Source organism: Silurus aristotelis (genome assembly GCF_946808225.1).
Source record: "Silurus aristotelis genome assembly, chromosome: 2".
In the NCBI taxonomy this organism is placed as follows: Eukaryota; Metazoa; Chordata; class Actinopteri; order Siluriformes; family Siluridae; genus Silurus; species Silurus aristotelis.
Window position 1 is genome coordinate 17,472,751 of NC_139575.1, and position 21,963 is coordinate 17,494,713.

General features: G+C 35.3%; 2 protein-coding genes across 17 annotated transcripts in view; one reads left to right on the forward strand and one right to left on the reverse strand.

Moving 5' to 3' along the window:
• The window catches only part of LOC310715102 (craniofacial development protein 2-like), a 367,511-nt gene that overhangs the window by 119,136 nt on the left and 226,412 nt on the right, over positions 1-21,963 (reverse strand). The gene's annotated exons all lie outside the window — the stretch shown is intronic.
• Positions 1-21,963, forward strand: part of cadpsb (Ca2+-dependent activator protein for secretion b) — a 91,334-nt gene that overhangs the window by 47,142 nt on the left and 22,229 nt on the right. For 2 of the 16 annotated variants that reach the window (XM_083570547.1, XM_083570562.1), the window contains exons 7-20: positions 283-394; positions 2,862-3,001; positions 3,246-3,312; positions 3,523-3,631; positions 4,363-4,575; positions 10,463-10,599; positions 11,262-11,449; positions 13,844-13,945; positions 14,087-14,150; positions 14,305-14,428; positions 16,167-16,235; positions 17,768-17,800; positions 19,144-19,250; positions 19,649-19,678. In XM_083570547.1, coding sequence (XP_083426673.1) covers positions 283-394; positions 2,862-3,001; positions 3,246-3,312; positions 3,523-3,631; positions 4,363-4,575; positions 10,463-10,599; positions 11,262-11,449; positions 13,844-13,945; positions 14,087-14,150; positions 14,305-14,428; positions 16,167-16,235; positions 17,768-17,800; positions 19,144-19,250; positions 19,649-19,678 — 1,495 coding nt within the window. The remainder of the gene's footprint in view (positions 1-282; positions 395-2,861; positions 3,002-3,245; positions 3,313-3,522; positions 3,632-4,362; positions 4,576-10,462; positions 10,600-11,261; positions 11,450-13,843; positions 13,946-14,086; positions 14,151-14,304; positions 14,429-16,166; positions 16,236-17,767; positions 17,801-19,143; positions 19,251-19,648; positions 19,679-21,963) is intronic. The other 14 variants (XM_083570549.1, XM_083570556.1, XM_083570558.1 and 11 more) reach the window with 7 other exon arrangements.

Sequence of the window (21,963 nt, forward strand, 5' to 3'; positions counted from 1 at the left end):
GGCATTTAGCAGACGCCCTTATCCAGAGCAACGTACAAAAGTGGCCTTCTGTTGGCCTTCTGCCAACAGACATTCCTTTTACATTAGGCTACCTCATGCCACGATGTTGTTTTTTATTTTGCTAAAACAGCATGGCCCACTCATACACATCAGTAGATTATTTTGCCAAAATAGTACATAAATCCTGAATAGTTAATATGAACATTTTACTATTTCTTTTTTTTTTTTTTTGGTATTATGATTCAATTGTGGTATAATTCAAATGAGGAATGTGTGTTTTAGATGGGGGACTCAAGGAGACTTCACCACTACACACCCTCTGCCAGCAGTGAAGGTCAAACTGTTCACTGAGAGTACAGGAGTGTTGGCCCTGGAGGACAAGGAGCTGGGCAGGGTACGAGTCTCCTTTCTTTTTTTTTTTGCTTTCTTAGCTTCTGATGCTGATTCTACCAGTTTACTGCTGTATTGAAATGGGTCACTCATTTATTGCATGCAAATCATTACCAAATACTGCAAAAGATTATGAAATTTGATTATGTATCTGACATTTATGCAGTCTGACATTGCAGCATATGCAAGTAATTATGAAATTAAAGCATTCCTGTGAGAAAACTATGCTTCTGAAGTCTATGGAGACCTTACATTACATGTGCAAACATTTCTAACCTGCTTTCGGACAACATTATTAATTAGAGAAGAAGCTTCAGTAGGTAACTGTGTATTGTGTGTGAGTCACTTTGTTACTGTCAGTTACTCTAGAGACAGAATGACTACTACGATGAATCCTCAGCGCATACACATTACTCTGCTATTAGCATCGCTGTAGAAACGGAATAATTAAGAGTATTTACTGAATAAGTGTGATTTTGTTTAAGATGAATAACTGACTCATCTTTGAAGGAGTTCATTCAGCTTATGCACTTATTGAGAATGTTGAAACAACTAACTAAGGCTTGTAACCAAAGATACCAAATTTTTAGGGTGTTTCAGTAGTGTTAGGGTTTATATCAAATAAAAAAACAAATGTACAAAAAACCCTTTTTAACGTCTGATAAAGACCATGTCCTGAATAGAGATACAGGCTTAAAATATGGATGCAGATACTGATTATTGGAGAATATGAAACTCTAAACATAGCTTTACACCTCTGATGAATTTGAAGTGGACAGGTGTTGTGACATCTACTCTTCCATTTAGATTTCTATTAGATTAGATTAGATTAGATTAGATTAGATTAGATTAGATTAATTACATTTTCCATTATACAGAGTACAGGTATGATTACAAGCTTAGCAGCTTAGCATCTAACCAAATACTATTAAAGTGCAGACTAAGCAGTGGGATATATCCAGGGGCAATGAATATGCCCGGTATAAAGCAAGCCAAGTAGTAAATGGAAAGATAGAGCTGTACAATGAGATGAACGTGTCTATACAAAGTAATCAACCTGTGCAATATATATATGAGCAATATTTTAAACATATAACATATTATATTAAAGCATGAATGTGTATGTTGAATAAGGTTATGTGCAAAAAATGAATGTGTGCCAACTGAATAGATGTGATGAATAAGGACATTTCATTTGGATTAAGAGATTTCTATTATTTTATTAGTACTTTTATAATGTTCAACACACTGTACTGTTTTTGGAGCATTGTACTTAACTTAAATAGAATTTGTTTTCAAGCATCTGTAGAAAAAAATGAAACTGTTTAGTTTGAGCAGAAATTCTAGCCATCCTGTCTATTCACTGACTACACTTTGTCTTTTTTATGTTCCCTGCTGACATACACACAAACACCTACACAGTAAAAAGGTCTATTGCAGACTCAGTTAACCTCCCTGTGGAGAGACGTGTCCACTTCACACTTTGTGCCAAAACCCTGCGACTTTCACTGCTCAGTACCCAGTATTATACAATCACTGTATAAGAATCAAAAAAACGTGAGGCAAACCTGAGGCAAAACATACCCTGCACAAACTGTATAATTAATGTCTTTATATTTATTTATTTATTTATTATTTTATTATTTTATTTTCCTAGGTTTTATAGTTGTTCATATTTTTATATCACTAGCACACCATGACAAATCCCTTGTACATGCAACCCATAATACTTGGCAATAAAGAGTATTCTGATTCTAAAAACCTGGTTTGTATTAGAGTTCAGCATTTTTAAAATGACAATTTTTTATTGAAAAAAAATAACATTTTGAGACATAAATATCATGAGCATGATGAAGCTGTATGTTGGCCAAACGTGTAGTTATATTACGCTTCAGCTACACTGTGTCATCTGTCTAGTTTGTTAGCTTGTTCAGTCTGACCTTGGGATGTGGGATGTGTTACCTCTGAGGAGCAGGCCAGCTCCAAGCTCTTTTAAACTTTGCAAAGTTGAAGACTATGCTAACTCATCAAATATAGGCATGAGGTGGGGTGAGTGTGGAGTCTGACAGAAGAGCCGGATTGAGAAAGATGACATGAGATACGATAAGAAAGATGCTCGCTCCCTTCTGATAAGGTGCCACAAAAGCAGTGACACATTCAGAATGTAACTCTCCCTCCCCTGTTCAGGAGGATGAGTACGAATTAATTGAATATAAAGAGTTTTCCGAAAAATAAAAAGTGCTGACTCTAAATGTAACATCTACATATCAGCTCTAAGAAAACTTGGTGATATCCAGTGTCCTTCAAAGTGTTTATACTGTTAATGATGCTGCATATGTAAAAAAACAAAAAAAAAAAAAAAAAAAACACACATTGAACTGAAAATGTGTAACATGATAGTCCTCTGTTTTTGCTTGAGTATGCTCATGTGATCATAACCAATGGTAATTTCCCTTCTCATTGTTAATTAGGTTGTCCTTCACCCGACCCCTAACAGCCCAAAGCAGTCTGAGTTGCATAAGATGACCGTGACCAAAGCCTGCCCAGACCAAGACCTGAGAATCAAACTGGCTGTTCGCATGGACAAGCCCCAGAACATGAAGGCTTGCGGGTAATGTTAAAACTGTTGATCCATTCCAGAGTCCTGCATTGTTGTTGCTATTTTCATTCTTTTTCTAAAGAGCAGAACAAACAAGAAGGTATCATGGTATAAAAGAGCTCTTATAGTGTACCAGGAGCTCACTGTAGTGTGCTATAACGCAGAATGTGCTTTCTGTATTTATGCTTGCTCTCCTTTGCAGTAGCATGAATTTGGGCTTCAGGCTCATTTACGTTTGATCTGTTTTACTGCATAGGTACTTATGGGCTTTTGGGAAGAATGTTTGGAAGCGCTGGAAGAAGCGCTTCTTTGTTCTGGTCCAGGTCAGTCATCTAAATTTTATGAGTCATTCAATGAAAAAACTGTCTAGAGAAATAGATGATGAATGAAGATTTGGCATATGACTCAGAAAAGAATGTTACTTTACAGAAACAACAAACGCTGGTGTCAATCTGTTCCAAAGACATATACGTGTGTGTGTGTGTGTGTGTGTGTGTGTGTGTGTGTGTGTTTGTGTGTGTTTGGTGCTGCAGGTGAGCCAGTACACTTTTGCCATGTGCAGCTATCGGGAGAAGAAGTCAGAGCCACAGGAGCTGCTACAGCTGGATGGGTATACTGTGGATTATACTGACCCACAACCAGGTGGGTACATAAACACACACAGATATACACACTAATATTGTGCATATCGGTACCATAACTATTATTTACATAGTGTGAAATAGCCTCAGTGACAGTTGACAGGTACCTCATACTGAAACCCATTTTTTCCACAATATTGGCTTAATAAGAATCTAAATCAGAATACTTTATTAATTCAATAAGGAAATTGTGGAATCTTGTTAAGAAGGATTTGGCATCACTATTTAAGTAAAAAAAAAATGCAACAATTTAAGTTCACAAATACTGTAATTCTTGAACAGAGGGGATTAGGAGACCCAAAATCTTTATCTGGGGTATTGTTTATGTTGAAAACTTTATTTTATAGCTGTAAAAATGTGAACTATAGTTGAAAGTGGGTTATAAACATTTATTTTTGATATCTCAAGAATCTTTCCTAAGAAAATTTGTCAATCTAGTATCTTGCACAATCTGAATGGGGCACCCAGAAAGCTACCTTGAGCTGGTGTGTAATCTAACTCTAAATATGTCTTTTCTGGAGTAAATATTGCCATACCATTTGGAACTTTTCAGTTGCCAAATTTGGATATGACCCTTATGTGAACTTTCTTACAATATTGCAATCTTTATTTATTAATTACTTCACTCTTCTTTGGTAACCAGTTTATTGTCATTTATTTGATAGAAAATGTAAGTTGTTTGTGGAATTTGAGTCATAGATTACATGATGTTATCTTTTTGATTGTGTGTAGGTTTGGACGGAGGTCGTGCTTTTTTTAATGCCGTCAAGGAGGGCGACACTGTGATCTTCGCCAGCGATGATGAGCAGGACCGCATTCTATGGGTGCAGGCCATGTACCGGGCTACAGGCCAATCACACAAGCCGGTCCCTCCCACCCAGGTCCAGAAACTAAACTCCAAGAGCGGCGCAGCAGCACAGATGGATGCACCTATTTCTCAGTTCTGTAAGTTCTGTTACACAAATGTACAATTACACACAGGCAAGCTATAAGTGTATTTCATAATTTTATTTAGGAAAATATAGTAGACATTTATACAGGTATGACAAAAACAGAAATATGACCTAGTGTTAACTAACTTGAATTTAATAACCAGTTAAGTAGCTGTCCATTTAAAAGCAACAAATTCTGTGACACTTCGATACATAAAGCCACACAAACACAAACTTTTATTCTCTAGTCATTTTTTAAATCTGTCTGCCCCAGTGCCCTAAAGTCTGAATAGTTTAAGAAACTCTGGTCAACAATGAGAACCTAATATCTCACCTGTACAATAGCTTGCATTCTTAACAGATTGCAGCAGTAATAAAAGGTAAGAAAAGAGTGTGTACAGTGGAGTGTGTGTTGATTCTAAGGTAACTTTTTTTATACTAGATTTTAGCCTGCTTGCCAAAAAAAATTAAAACATGGAGCCATTTTCAGAATATACACACTATACTGTATGCTTTCATGCTTTTAATTCTTTAGTTTACGACTTTCATCATTGTTAATGCATGCTGAGAAAAGACTGAAGTTGTTATGAACATTCCGATCAAATTTCTGCCAAAGAGTAGTACATGGTTTTCATTATGGAATGTTTTAATATTTTGATTTATTGATTTATTTAATGATTTATTTATTGATTAATTATTATTTGATGTTATGTTATGTCTTCAAAAAACTCTCTAGTGAAGTAAAAGTGGACAGCAAATGAAAACCTAAAATAAATTCTCAACCTTCGACTGCAATAATCTGAAAGTGCTCCATCTTTTACAGTTTGAATATGAAATTTTAATGCAACCATAATATACATAAGCATCCATTTAATTTCTAATGAACATGGACCAGAATTATATAACAGCTGTTTTGATCATGAATTAACCCTAAATTGATATGCAACTGAAGCGTTTTTAATGAGACAACTGAGTGTCTAAACAAAACAAAAATAGATCCTGCTATTCAGAACGGAATCTATGTTTTTGGTGTGCATCTTACAGCCTCAGCCTTTATCCAGATTGAGGATTTTTAGTCATTTTAAAAGCTGCTGAGATATTACCATCTTTGCAGTTTTCTTGTAAGCATACTGCTTTTTTAAAAATGTTTTTGAAGTATTACTCTTATTATTATTCTTGATTAAGTGACCTCATTCAGCTTAAGGAAATATCAAGGTTGATCAAAAGCAATTGAGGTGTTTTCAATCAATCACTTATTATTATTTAGTATGTAAAAGTTTCTTGCGAAATTTAGCCGATGTCATTCAGATTCTTCATTTTAAAAATGGAATGTAGCTCTTCCCTCTGAAATGCAGTACATGTTTCACACTAACACCTTCTACATAGTGTGGGTTTGAATGGCACATAGTTGTACCATTCACCACTTATAGCCCTCAAACTGACCTTGCACACACACACACACACACACACACACAAAAAAACGCCTCAATATTTGTTGCAGTTGATTCAAACAGATTCTAGAATGCTATGAAGGTTCTGATTTTTTCTGATGATTAATGTCTAATTAAAGGACAAATCCACCCTGAACCACTTCAGTGGTGTATTCTTAGTAAAATTTCTGAGTTGATTATTCTTTTTGTTTGAATCAATATGTTGGTCTTTGTTAAATTCGACAACCAATTTCCAACATTATCCATTTTGCTGTTCGACATCCAGTTAGCGGTGGCAGAAGTAGGAATTAATTCTGACTTTACCTATAGAGAGCAATGCAGCAGGGTTTTAGTCGTATTATCCGTCCAGCTTTCTCACATATCTATTGTGCTCATGGATATCAGGTTCCAAAGACTTAAATTTTAGTCTTCTGTATAATAAAATAACAACACTGTTAACACCACTGCACTTCTCATCTAATAGCTTAGCCAAATATGTGGCACAACGCAATATGGCTGCATTGCAATCTGTAACTTTGAGTGTAACTTTTTTGTCTTCATTAGCTTTGAATTTTTTATTAATATTGCATTAGATGTTGCTGATAAATGATGAGTGAGAAAAGACGCTGCTAAAATTATGCTCTTTATGATTGTTTAACTTCTCATGGAAATAATACAAATATAGCACCAACCAGCAAATTAGCACCAGAATCACAAATATATTGTAGAAAGGTTTAGGGGTGGTATTTTCCTTTAAAACATATTTAACTAAACTTATTATGTGATTAATTTAAAAGCTGACTTAGTAATTGTAGTTTGCTCAACATTTTTAAATATTTTCTTCTATTATCTATCAGTTGTTGAATAAAAAGAAATGTATAACCAGGTCTGTCATTTTTAATGAATGCAGTGCCTTCATAGAATTATTATACTGTAGTTGCTGCTACTGGCATAACGTATACATTTTACAACTTTTTCATTATAGACCTCTAAAAGGTAAGACTACTTGCCAGTACAGTATTATAGAACTCAAATATAGTGATTATACATTAAAGAATCATGTTAAAACCAACTGCACCATAGCAATGAGTTAAAAAAACAACAAAAAAAACATGTACACGCTCAAGACACACCAATCTTTATCTTTCTCCCCATCTCCCTCTTCCCCCTCCTTGTCTATCTGTCTCTCTCTGACATTGTCCTACACCAGCTCAGACTGCACTATCATGTTGGTACAGGTCGTCGTTTTTACATTGTGTTTCTCTTCCTTCATGCTTTGCTTGTACCCTTCTTTAGTCGTGCAGCTGTAGTGGGGTCAGGGTTTTCGTGTCTGCATTTTTTCCTTCAGCCTTGTCTTTATGTTATTCTGATTTGTCCCTTCTTACCCTGCTGTCTTCTAGCTGGACTTAAGGGTAAGTGCTTCCCTGTTAGCTAGCACCAGTCAGATAATCCTAAAACCATTATCTGACAAATACAATGTGCATTTTTTTACTCTTCCTTTTTCTTTTATGTTCGATTTTTTTTTTTCTCTGAAATATTTTCATGCTTTAGACCAAAGTAGATTTGTTTATTGGATGTAGGTCAATTAATATACACTTTTTATTGATTTATTTATTTTTTCCAGATTAGGATGCATGTATTTATAATTAATTTATTGTTATTAAGCACAGATATTATGACTGATATGTTTGCATAATTGCCTTCTCTACTGTACATTTTGTAGTATCAATGGTGTCAATCGACCCCTCAGAGTAAAATTATTAGATGAATTCTTCTAAAGAAAATGTGTCAAGAGAAAATATTTTCAGATGCTGATATACAAACAAATATACATATATATATATATATATATTAGTGTACAATTATTGTATTATTGTATCATTTGGTGATTGCAAATCATGTCTTTGAACAGTAAGAATCAGATACTGTCTATAAACAGAACTCTGGACCTACAGTTATCTCTTATTAAATGTATTTAGTGCCATTTCAAATTAACTTTCGGCTAATTGAATCATTTGTTCATGCCTCTTCAGAGCTTTACTCTTGAGGGTTAATTTACATGTAGGCTGAATTATTTATTTTTGGTGTTGCTTCTTAAGAGTTGGCAAATATGTAAGTGGAGTATTCTGAATGTCAATGCCATAGACTAGGTATTGCCATCTTTCATTTACATGAAATACTCCCAGTTTTGTAATATTTGAGATATTTTTGGGCTTAATATAGATAGCTGCTAGGCCCATCTTAATTCCTTTAGCATTGAGAGATTTTGAATTTGTGTTCTGACTGCCCATTTATTGCTTGAGTAGGTGAGCACTCAGATGTGATGTAGTTCATTTAGATGGTGGCATAAAGGCAAGATGTCTTTTTTGTTTTGTTTTGTTTTTTTAATTTTATTTTTTACCCATTTTTCCCAGAGAATGAATTACCCACTTTTAGCCTTTGTTGGCTTCATGCTAAACATATGTACTTGCAACACTGTAATGCTAGCCTGTTAGCGTGCCACAGTGGTGGCTTGCTTGCTAGTGTGCTCAGCAGTTGTTGCGAACACTGATAAATCCTCAAGTATTGTCAACTTGCAAATGCTGATTTAAAAAAAGAAGAATGCCTATAATAGTCAGCCTTTAGTGGAAAATGTATCAACAGTTCTTTTCTTGCATGTCAATGAAAAGCATAGTGGTTTGACTCATTGTCTTCCCGCATGTGATTCTAGATCATCATGGAGCATTTACATACACTCATGTTCGTAGAAAATGTATTTTAAATTATGTAAATACAAATGTAATCCTCTTCTACTAAGTAGGCTACTAAGTAGATATAAAAAATATTAAGTGGCATATGTTAGTATAATATTTGCTAAGATAACCAGATTAACATTTTAGTGTAAAGCACTGCTGTTAGTAGATGCACATTTACAGCAAAATAGCATGATTAAAGTGCTGGTATACATCTTTGCCTGATATTAAGCCCCTATCTCAAGCCCTGATTCTTTCTTACTCATTTCTTATTATTCTTATTATTATTATACTCTCCAAATCCCTTTTCCTTTCCCATAGATGACCCATACTATATTACATTTTTCCAAGTTGCATCATACTTTAATGTTAAATATATTTTATTCTTTTCATTACTTCCTTGTTACTTTTATTCTATCTGCATTTTACCCATAAACAACTGCTCCCTTCCTATTTTTTTCCTCACTCTTGAATAATTCTGGATCAGCTATCCAGAACTGCTATCTGAGATAATGGTTTATTTTATTTTACACACAAAGGAATATTGACAGGCTGCATGTAAATACCCCACAAAATCCTCTAAATCCAGCAAGGCTAAATTGAAAAGGAAGATAACCATTTACAGACCTGTCCTTTCTCTATGTAAAAACTCATTATTCTGTCTCGTCACCACAATCATAACCATTTTCACCTGTTTTTGTGTGTGTATATATATATATATATATATATATATATATATATATATATATATATATATATATATATATATATATATATATATATACATACACTATATAAAAATACATGATGAGTTGCCACTAACAGACTTCAGCTTAAAGACACTGCACACATTGTTCACACAGCCATTACAGCATTAGTTTGGATTCTATCATTCTTTTCTGTAGCATTTGATCATTTAATCGTGTATATATTATTAAGGCTTTTTTTCTAAATAGGGACTAATTGATATGCCTTATTTTTACAGAAGATGAACTATACAGGAATAATTGTACATAATTACACTTTAACTGTATTATCCAGAAAATTATGTTTTTTTAAATAATAGACAGGCATGTTAAGGGAGTTACCACTTTTCATAGGAACAAAAGATCTATTTGGAAGGACTGTCATATCCCCCTTCGAAAATGATTTTTTTTTGCGCCCAAAATACGTTTGAATTTTGAACCATAGGAAAAATCTATAACTATTAAACCAGCTTATCAAAATCCCCCTGTTTTTCTGACATCTCCATTTTTACAAGCACACAATCCATCATTTCTCTCTAAATGAATGACATTAACCAGTTGCGAATGGCAGAATCTATTATATCCATGTGAATGAAAAAGCATTACAATTCATCATTAAGAATTCCTTCACGATCCACGTTTCCTTAACTTGTAGATAGGGGTCTATGCAAGCGAAAAACCCAAAAAAGTGTTTGCAGAAACTGCACCCAAATCTGTCCATGCATGCCCATCCAGTTTGAATGTGGGTTGATGAGTTGAACTTTGAGCATTGCCTAGTTCCACATTGCTAGGTCTGATTGAACTCTCCCTGACTTCTGCTGCAAGTTGACAATGTGAAAGCTGAAAGTCTTTGGTTTGCTGTAGAGTAGATGAATAAGATGCTGTTCTTATGTTGAAGGAAAACATACCTTTGTGTAGACTGTTTTGCTAACTTCCTCTTCCTTACGCCACCCTTCACCCATTCCTTTCGGCTTGTGTGACTGGCTGGACAGACGCTGATAGGGCACAGAAACATGGCATGGATGAGTTTATCTCGGCTAACCCGTGTAATTTTGACCACGCCTCACTGTTTGAGATGGTGCAGAGGCTCACGCTGGACCACAGGCTCAATGACAACTTTGCATGCCTGGTAAGTGAGACACAAAAAGGTCCAAACATCTCGGGTTCACTAGCTGAAAAGTATTTTTATTGGCGGGGAGCTCAGGGAGCAGAATGTCTTTTGGCCATAAGGGATGGGAGAGTTGCTATGATCTGTCAATTACAGCGACTCTAGCCAGTTATGGGTTTCTCTTTTAGATAGTGCTGTCCTCTGAGTGGGGAAAATGTTTGAATAAATGAATAAATTAACTGAATAAATGGTTGAGTGAAAGAAGGAATAAAGGGATGAATCTATGGAGGGTGGGATGGTGGGATGAATGGACATATTTCTTCTAATTATATTATCTGTTCACAATATATTATGGACAGTGATTATATTGTATATGAAATACTGTGTGAGAATGATGTTTTTAAATATACAAACAAATAATAAAATAAGTAACACTTTTACAACTAAAGCAATGATAACTGCATTACCATTAGGTACACGGAAATGAAATAGTCTGCACACCCTATTCAGAAGACAGCATGTGGGCTGTTTCACAGCATTGCAGTCCTGATGTACAGTGTTTCTGTGTGTGAATGCTGACTGATTGAATGACTGAATCATTATTCCGCATGGCATGTGACACCCTTTTGCTTTTGCAGCATTACCAGATCTTCAGCCTCTTTTCTACTTCGTTCTGCTTACAGGGTTGGTTTAGCCCAGGTCAGGTGTTTGTTCTGGATGAGTACTGTGCTCGAAATGGTGTGAGAGGATGCCACAGGCACTTGTGCTACCTTAGGGACCTACTGGAGCGAGCAGACACAGGTCACATGATTGACCCAACACTGCTGCACTACAGCTTCGCTTTCTGTGCCTCCCATGTCCATGGCAACAGGTATCAGAATGGCCCATAATGATAAAACTGGGGTGGTTAAAGAAAGATTTTGAAAAGGATGAGGAAAGAAAGGGTCACACTCATCTTATTCATCACTTTTTGATTTCATTATGTGTCTTTTAATTAACATTTTTATGTTTTTATTTTGCTTTCATATATTTATACCTACCATGTATGTTTTCTTTCACTGATTTTCAAATGATTTGATTTTGCTTTGTTTCTCACATTAATCCATTGGTTTTTTCTCATTTCAAAGCTTTCATTAACCCATAAAGACACCATATCTTTTTTTGTTTCGTTGTTTGTTTATTGTTTATTCTTGAATCTTATTGCTTCACTGCTGCTCACCTCATCATATGTTCCGGATAGTCAGAGGTTTTCTGAGTTACAAGGGGCTGGCTCTAAGCCGGAAGGGAAAACGGAGTCTAAAAAAAAGAGGAGCTTTAAATCTCAGCAAGTCTCAGTGTTCCAAAGGTAAGATGACATTAAATGCAAGGAAATAAGCACATTTTACAATTTTTAACCTTTATTTTAATAAATCAGTAAAAATACTCAACAGATGCAGAAAATACTGTAGTAAGTCAATTTGATTTAGAATTGCATCAGCAATGTAAACGTGGTCATACAAAAGTAGAAAAATCAGTCCTAAATGGACTTATACATTTGGAACAAAACACTTTTTGAATATAAGGCTGATTTGAGTTATTCAAAGAAAGTATTGTAGGTTTAAGGCTCCCCTTGGCTTTAAGAAATTATGAAATTGAATATAAATGTATTACTTTTAGGAAAAATATGACATTTAATTTGGTTGCAATTGCATTGATTTAGCATGTGTGGGGTAATAATGAAGCTCAGTCAAAGTTTAAATGGACAGTCTGTACAGGCAAAATAAATCTGTTGCACTTCTTCATGTCAGACTTAATTTACTGCTGCACTTCACCAAAATAATTTTGTCCCTAATTGAACATCCCTCCATTACCAGAGTAGTCCTAATTAAGGATGTGTCTCTGCTGCCACCTCCAGGATAAGTGTATATAGAGATGAAAGTATTTTTATTCCAATACATAGTAATTGATCACAGTAATGGTGATTCGGGGTACAGAGCACAATCCTATCAACATGAGAGACAGAGACACATTTGTGCAACATCTAATGTGAGTCAAATGATGAAATAAATCCAAAACTAGTGCATGCAGGTGAGGTGCACACCACTAGTGCATGATCCACAACCTAAATAATCATGATAATAATGATGCCCCAAGTATGTGAAGGTTCCTATTTGCTGCCATGAATGATGCCCAATGGTTAAAGCCACATGTTTTATAATCCCATTAGTGCTTGAATGATTTTTTTCAAGTAGACATGCTCTTCATATTATGCAAAATAAGGTCTCTGATTAACAGCTCATGTTATGTTAATATCATGTGGGATTTGTTCCTTCATTCCCAACTATTTTTTATTTATTTTTAATTTTTTCTGTCAGCATCTAATGGAGATGAGATCATAAGACCTGAAAAAATGACTGTACTGTGAATTTATGTGACAGCCTTTTGCAATCATTAGACCTCATTTATCAATGACTTATTAAGGATTTGTGTGAGTGTTTTCATTGGCTTAACTAAACTATAATTTCCAGCTAGGTATACAAGATTCCGTAATTTCTTGATTCAACTGTAAAATTGTAAAGAACAAACTTGCTACAGCTGATTTGGATTTAGCAACATCCTCATATAAGGCTAATCTTACAGAAAGCTAAATGCTTATGAGGACAAAACTGTGAGGGAAAGTGAATCCCTGGAAAGTATGTTTTGTCATAACTACACCAATAAAACTATTATTTACTAAAGGAGCACTAAAGGAGAAGGTTCAACTCTGGGGACAAATTATAGACCAGGTCAAATCAGATGAATTAATTGAGATCATTATTAGACATAGAAATTAAGAAAAAATCTACAATGTACAGGTGATCAAGGACATCAAGTACATCACATATGGAAATTGCTATTTTTAATTGGTGCCTCTGCAGATGCCAGCTAGCGGTTTCTCATGTTGACATATGAATGCACTATCCCTGGAGTTGTCTTAGAAAAGCAGAAGTCCAGATGTTTTATAAAGAAAACCAGAAGAAACCTAATCAAGGCATTCAACACATTACAGAGTATTTTAGTTGTTCACTGTTCTCCCTTACACTGGTGCTGAAAGAATGTTGTCTGATGATGTGATTGTTCAGGACATCAGATTAACTGGTCAAGCCAAGATTATCAAGTAAATATAAATGTTGTGAAAAAAAGTCTGTTTTTAAGAGTGTATATTTATTACGAAATGTACATTTATGATCTGATAACTGAATATTTAACCAATGTCTAAAAAAATCTAATTTATTTTCTAAAACAGACCTGATGGTCTTGGAACTGTGATAGTGGAAGAAAAAGACCGCTTTGAGGACATCAAAGAACGGTTACGTGTTCTGCTCGAGAACGAGATCACAAACTTTAGGTGAGAAGATGCATTTAAGATTCATGACATTTTTATTAGTGTAGTTTATTTAGCTGTCTTTAATGTTTTATTAGTTTTGAATCACAGAAATACTGTATACCACCCACACTATTATTCATTGTGGCTCTGTTCCTGCCATAGGTATTGTTTTCCGTTTGGTCGTCCTGAGGGAGCATTGAAAGCCACTCTGTCTCTGCTGGAGAGGGTAATGATACCATTGTTTTCAGCTGACACATAGTTTTGTGTCTTTGTAATATGTGAGCAGAGAGAAAAGAGGAAATGGTTTCTTATTCGAGAATTTTTTTTTAAAGTGCACCGCAATAGTAAATTTATAACCTGTATTTTTTATTGATCCTCAGGTTCTGATGAAGGACATTGTGACCCCGGTGCCACAGGAAGATGTAAAGGCTGTCATCCGTAAATGCCTGGAACAGGCAGCTCAAATCAACTACCAGCGCATTACAGACTACGCCAGAGTGGAAGGTGACTACCAATGCCCTTAAGTATAATAATGTTATGTCTTTAACCTTTTTATCCTCCAGATTATTTCTATGCAGTAGAAAGTGCAGCTGTACTGTGACCTCTCTCTCTCTCTCTCTCTCTCTCTCTCTCTCTCTTTCTCTTTCTCTCTCTCTTCATCATACATTTACTCTCTAAATCACTTTGGATGTTCAAAGTTCATTATGGTTTGTTTAAATGCACTGTATGTATGCTATTTATGCTGTGAATGTGTGTGTATATACATGAATATACACACTGTACGTATGTAGTCTGCCTCTACAAATGCATTCTCTATATTTAAGATTAGAGTAAATTATATTTCCCTTTTTGGAGTTGTCTTGTGAATAACAAGATATTAAGCATATGGATATACATCATAAAGCATAGTGTTTTATATTCCACCTGCAGGTTAAGATAATCAGATGAACTGTGAAAAAATGTTTATGAAGGTCTGTCTCCATTAATGATGAAGTTTAGCTGTAAAGTCTGCTTGTGTCTAATTAAATTGTAAGTATGTTGTCCATCAATAAGTTTTCTTTTAGAAATAAAGAATATATTCACATATTACTGAACTGTAAAATGTATTTAAAATGTTTGTAGGTCTGTGTCTTTTGGAAGCTTGTGAGAAATAATTGTTCTTTCTACTTTAAATCATTTTCGAAGGGATTCTATAAATACTGGTCAAGATGTATTTGGGAAAAAGGTTTTGCATAAATGAACAGCCCTTTAATCCAAAACAATTACCTACTGTACTGTATCTTTTGTATTTTCAGAGACCATCATGGTTGACCTCAGAACAAATAACAAGCTATTTAATCAGAGCTTTAATGGTTTTTGTGCACACTACTTTGTGAGTAAAAATGCATTCAAATTTGTAGAGTAAAGAGCTTCTGATCCCTTTCATTCACTTGAGGTGACATGGAAAATGGAGCACAGGGACTTGATATAAAGATGCAAAATATCCTTCATTACCTTGCACCCTCTCTGTTTTTTTTGTGTATAGTTCTGCCCAATTCTAAAGCCAAGATCTATCCTTTCGAACATTCTTGCAATGGCTGGATTAAAATATATCTTTCAAGATCTTTGATTTGCATTATGGTGTTTCCTTTCATTCAGATCTCCAGGCCATGTCAGAGACAAGGGAATTGAAGACTGAAAACTTGGAACAGAATTTGGGGGGGAATTATGACATTACTCTAAGCAATAGGCATATATTAATGCAAATCAGAGAATGAAAGAAGATGAAAGAAAGTAATGGCAGGGACATAATTGTCCTAAAAAGGAATGAACAGGGTGAATGATTTTCTTTCCAGTTAACCAGCTGTAAAATGACAGGAGGATAATGTTGGCTTATTTGGAATTGGGATTTTTTTCCCCCTTAAAAAGACATGGGGTCCTGTTCAATAAGGTACACCCCTGTCTTTTGATCCCACCTCACCCCTACCCTCTAATGGTCGTCTTATACCATATATCATTGGCTCTTTCCTGTTAATATTTTTGTCCCCTTATAATTTGTGATATTTGAGGGTTATAAATGGTGAACTAAAAATATGCAAAATGGAGCATTGTCTGTTTGTTCTATTTTTTTAAAAAAAAGGTTTTGGTATAATACAAGGAGTTTGCATAAAGACTACCAGACATGCCCTTCACCATCTTTAGCCCTTAACCCCCTGATTTCTGACCCCAAACTCTTGCATGCCCAAATCCTCTTTTTCTTCAGGAAAAAAGAGGGAAATGTATGATCACCCTGTCTACTCCTTGGCTACACAAGTGATGGATTTAACCATCCGTGAGTAATCTCTTCTCATCCTATTCATCGCATCTCTTTTGTGCTATTTTTCAGTATTTTCTTCTTAGAGATCGAATGTAAACGTTTATAGGAAAAAGAAAAAAGATTAAACAGTTATGTTAATTGGGCTTGATGTACCCTGTCTTTACCTATAAGCATTCATTGTAAACTGACAATGATTTGATATCCAGGTCAGTGGTGATTGTTATGTAGTCAGACCAGATGAGGTACTTATCCAACTTGCTATGTAGTAATTATTCAAGGTGATAATTATGTTCATGTGCAAAAAAGTAACTACTAGATGCAAATGTGCACAATGCTCTTATTTTTATTATCAATTCACATGAATTCCTGGAGCATTACATTTTAATTTCATTGGTATGTTGCAGTTGTGTTATACTGAAATGCAATCTGCTTAATCCCAGGCCTATAGCATATTCTGAGCATGGTATTATTGGAGAAGGGAAAATAGTGGCATATAAAAAGACTGCTTTCTAGTTTCTTAATGGTTCCTTGTTATTTTATTCTTTCGCAGTGATAGGTGGATAAGTGTGTGGTGGTGGGTTTTTTTTTGTTTTTTTGCACTGACCTGGAATCTTTTATGCTTAGTGAAAAAGGCACCAATAAAATATTTTTTTTTACAGCTGGTTTCTCTTTTAAAACATTTCCTTTTATAAACCGACAGCTTGCTGCACACTTGTATATATTAAGCTCAAGTTAGTATAAGCTAACATAAAATTAGGACATTCATATTGTTTAATCGCTCCCATCTATGATTTCGATAGTCAATCCATTGTAACTCCATGGAGTGGACAAGTTGTGCTGGCTATGGCCACATCTGTTTGTGACATAACACGATTATGCATCTGTTCAGCTTCTTTATGTCCTTTTCTTTGGTTTGAAGCTCATGCTCATGACTTGAATGCATTTTTGCTTTTCTCACTTGTTATCTCCCTCAGTCGTCTGTTCGTTTGTCTGTGCTATAGTGTATTAGCTGGTTTCAGTGGTTCCAGATTACTTCAGCAGCTGACTCCAGGAGAACTGCACTAGAGCAATGGAGCAATGAGTCATGTGTGTTTAAAACGGTGTCATATGTATGTTTTGTTCACAGTAATGTGAGCTATTGTCACTGTTTTGTGAGGGTCAACAATTCTGTGCTCTATATGTCAAGTGTGTCTTTTCATGGCAATTTTTTTTTTTATTGTCAAGCAAATGTGTCGCTGAATGTTTGAATTATTTTATATTTGTCTGCATATTTAATATTTGTCTTTGGTGCTTTTTTTTAATCAATGTTTGATGTCTGTGTCTTTGTTAGTCAAAGTGTGTTAATATTATTTTGAAGAAAGTCTGCACATTAATACATGACATTCCTGCGGAGTGCACAGAAGAGTCATCTTACAAATAATGATGCCTGATCACTCTAAAAAAAAAAAATCCACTATGCAAAATAATTCCTAATGATCCCCTTTTGTTTCTGTTGCTTTTTTAAATTCGTTTTTGTTCTCTCTTTCTCTCCCTCTCTTTCTTTCAAGTTGAGAAAACTCTAAAGGATCAAAGGGATCCAGGTGAAGCTATATTTGACATTGACCTATGAACTATCCCCTCTAACATTTATCTTAACACCCATATATATATATATATATATATATATATATATATATATATATATATATATATATATATATATATATATATATATATATATATATATATATATATATAAAACCCATTTTGCCTAAACTTCCCGACACAAGTTCCTCCCTTGTGTTATAATGGCATGGTCTGTCTCTCCTTGAGCCGTGCTCAGTGCTGCAAACTGTATGTGAAGATAGTATACTTTTCGAAGTTTGCACAACATGTGTGCTGTTGTATTGTTATTTTTAAAAAAAGTATGAACAAAGGGTCCTAATGATTCTTTGTGTCTGATCAGCTGTGCAATACTATCTCTCACAAATATATCAGTGACTGCATTTTCAGTGTGTTAAAATGTGATCAAATGATTCTTCAAAAAGTAACTTTATTATTCGGCGCTAAATGCATCTATTATAACCATGCAACTCCACAGACAAACTATTGAGAAGTAAAAACAATTTAATACACTGAATATGGATGAAGTGTGAACCTGGCCTATGATAATCCTTGATTATCAGTATAGCCACTATAATTACTTCATCCTCTTGTTTTGAATGCATTGTGGCTTGAGAACACAATCGGAATTTGCAGATTGGTGGTATTATACTAGTATTAACATGCATAGATTTGTTTCAGACATTTTAACAATTTCGCCCCCACCACACACCAGCCAATGTAAATTGTGATTGCAGTGACATCAGTGAATATTTAACCAATTGGTCCACAGTTCCATGGAAACAAAGATTTTGCTGTTTATTGTTACTGTGTATTTTGTTATTCTGTCTTTTTAAAGTTGTTGTGTTCAGACAGTGTTTTACTCTATGTGAAAACACAAAGCATTGTTTGTCCTGCATTCATTTCATTGAATCAAATGTCTTACAGTTTGTTGTCTCGACTTTGGCATTACCACCCTGAATAACATACTCAGGATTGCTACTTTCTTATTAGTTTCGATGCTTACATTAGAAATCCAGTGTAATTTGTGAACAAGGCCTTAGCTTTTATTACATGTCAGAATTATGTTAATATTAAACTTCAACCATGCCGTACAATATCAATTTGTTAGAAAAGGCATGTTAGTCAGAATGCAAGCATTATTGATTTTACACAATGTTTTGAGTAAAATATTCTCCTTCATCAACCATATTACTGTTCTTGCATGCAGAATGATGAAGTTTGATGTTTCTTCGCTACTTAATTTTGGCCAAAATCATCTGGCCAAAGGTTTTCACTGCACTTCTGTTGATCTGTGTCCTGTCTGACTATTTTACTCCAGAGAATGTAGCGAACTTAGCTACTCCTGCTAAAAAACTGGAGCATGTCATCCGCCTGGCAGAGTTAGTCATTGAGGTTCTTCAGCAGAATCAGGACCATCATGCTGAGGTGAGCAAAGCCGGCATTACTGCCTTTTATAAAGCAATTTGTCACACTTTATGCTGTAAGTAGTGTTTTGCTTTTTCTTCTTTTTAACTTTTTTTTAAACAGTATTTGACAAAGTTAACACTCACTTATTTTTCAGTATCCTCTGTCTGCATCTTCTTTTAAAAACCAGTCCTGTTTTTATTTTTATTTTTTCAACAAAAGCATACCACTTGTAAAATGAAAAGTGGAAAACAAATTCAGGAAAACAAAAAAAACAGTCACATAATATTTTGCATGATTCAGCTGGTGAGAGATATCCATGCTTGGCATGCCTACGGTACATGGAGTTTATATTTAGATAATCCGTGGTCTTCCTGAGTTCTATAGATTTATTTTATTTTTTTGAATATGCTTAACAGGCTGCGGTCACAAGTACAGGAGACCAGTCGGTACAGTATCCATGTTTCCTTTCTTCTCAAGTTCTCATCACATATTTTACCTTTCCCCTCAAGCATGCCAAGTCACGCAAGAGGCTTTACTGTCATTTTGGGTCGGGCGGATGGGGCGTTTCAGTCAAGTATGTAGACATGGGCTGGAACTGATGAGATACAGTATATGAGATATAGTATTTAAACTTATTCAGGAAGGTGTGCAACCAGTGTGAACTTCACCTCACAAATTAGGACTCCAAAATAATCCCTTTGAATGCTCCAAATAAACCTGAGTTCATCCCTGTATCTTATCTGCTAAGCAATATTTCCATGTTTTTCTTACCACTCAATCCATCCAATGTTCTTGGGCAGGGAAAAGAGGTACGTGAGCAATCTGAATGCAATCAAGCAGCCCCTTTCTTCCCCAGTAATGGTTTGTGCATGAGTTGTGTGGGGCCTCTATTCCTGTAATTCCCTATTCCTCTCTGTATGGGGAATTTAAGCATTATGTCTGCCTATGGTGCGTCTCAGTTTGTTAGCACTGTCTCTGTCCAGTCTCTCTTAAAGGAAGTGATTGTAAGGCTTGCATTCCCATTTGCAGGGGTTGGTCGAATAAAAAAAAAGGTTTTCCTTTTTTACAAAGGGAATGTGTTTGTACTCGCACCACCCCACCCTCTACTTTTGTCATCCTAAGCGTGTCAGAGTTTGCCATGTCAGTTTGCCCCTTCCTGCTAATGTTTCCAAAGTTGAAGTCTACTATCTTTCTATACATCATAATCCAAAGTCATAGCCTAGCTCCCTCCCCTTGGCTTTGTCTTTGCCAGTTGAAAAATAATGGTCATTTGTTCAGGACCAAACCATTTTAACATTTTGTCCCAGTATAGCTCTGCAAGAAAGGACTTGGGGAAGGATCTTGGAGTTGTTTGGATTTGACATTGCTACCCTTTTTCTATTTCTTCCTCTTTTTATCTGTGTGTCTGGTTAAGCTCGGCCATACACATTGCCCTGCTGCTCCAGCGAATGCTTTGTTTTCTGTTTCTAACCTGAGACATTATGCTCTGTGTAGTGTACTCAAAGTTTAGTCAAACGGTAAGTTCATCCTCAGCTACATCTCAGATAAAGTGGGTTGAAAGGGTATGACATCATAACAGCATTCTGCTGAAGAAAAGCTTAAACTGCCTCCAATGCTGATCGGTTTCCTGATAGACTCTGACACTATACTATTTTACAAGGTGGTTTATCAGGGGCAGCAAATCAGAACCTCTTTTTGCATTTTCAACCATCCCACCATAAGTCTGAAACTCTTGAAAAAAAAGTAAATAAATAAATAGAATACCTAAACATCATAGTAAAAAAAATAACAACTATAATAAGCTTGTTGCATGTTTGCAGTCTTAGGCATGCCAGGGATTGCAAGATTGCATGATAATGAGTTACATCTCCATCCTGAAGGCAGGGATTCAGTGATGTGAATGGTTGAATAAAAATACATCTTTCATTTGGAGAGCAAAAGCATGCAGCAGATCTACTTCCACCTGCATGAGAACTGCACCTCTTATGGCATCTTGACTCAACTGGCTTCAGATTTAAATGAAGAAAAGGTTGTTAGAGAATGGAGAAAATCTTAGCATGTGCAAATATGGTTGCAACACAGTATTAAATATTCAGTTATATCTGGTATTTATGTCACTGTAATATGTATGCTGATAAATAAAAACAACAACAATAATAATAATAATAATAACAACAATAGTTTATTAATGATATACTATAGGTTAATTCAGTGGGCCTGAAACCTATGTTAAGGTACATAAAGTACACTATCTGGACAAAAGATTAAGGACACCTGACTTTTCCAGCTATATTTGCTTCTTCCCCAAACTGTTACCACAGATTGGAGGCACACAATTGGATGGGATGTCTTTGGATGTGAAAGCATTAAATTTTCCCTTCACTTAAGTTATGAGACCCCAAACCTGTTCCAACATTCTCTGTACACCAAGCTAGCTCTATGAAGATATCAATTACCGTATTTTTCGGACTATAAGCCGCTACTTTTTCCCTACGTTTTGAACCCCGCGGCTTAAACAACGAAGCGGCTAATTTAAGAATTTTTCCTGGGTTTTTCCCGGTTTCACAAACTTCAAGCCAAAAAACTGAACCCCATAACATGAGACCAATGACATTTCTGAACGCAAACGAAAAAACGCACCTCACCTGTGTTCTGAGCTGCACGGCATCGGGAGAAAAAACTTTTTTTTTTTAAACGCACGACGATGCCAAAAGATAAACTCCTGAGAGAA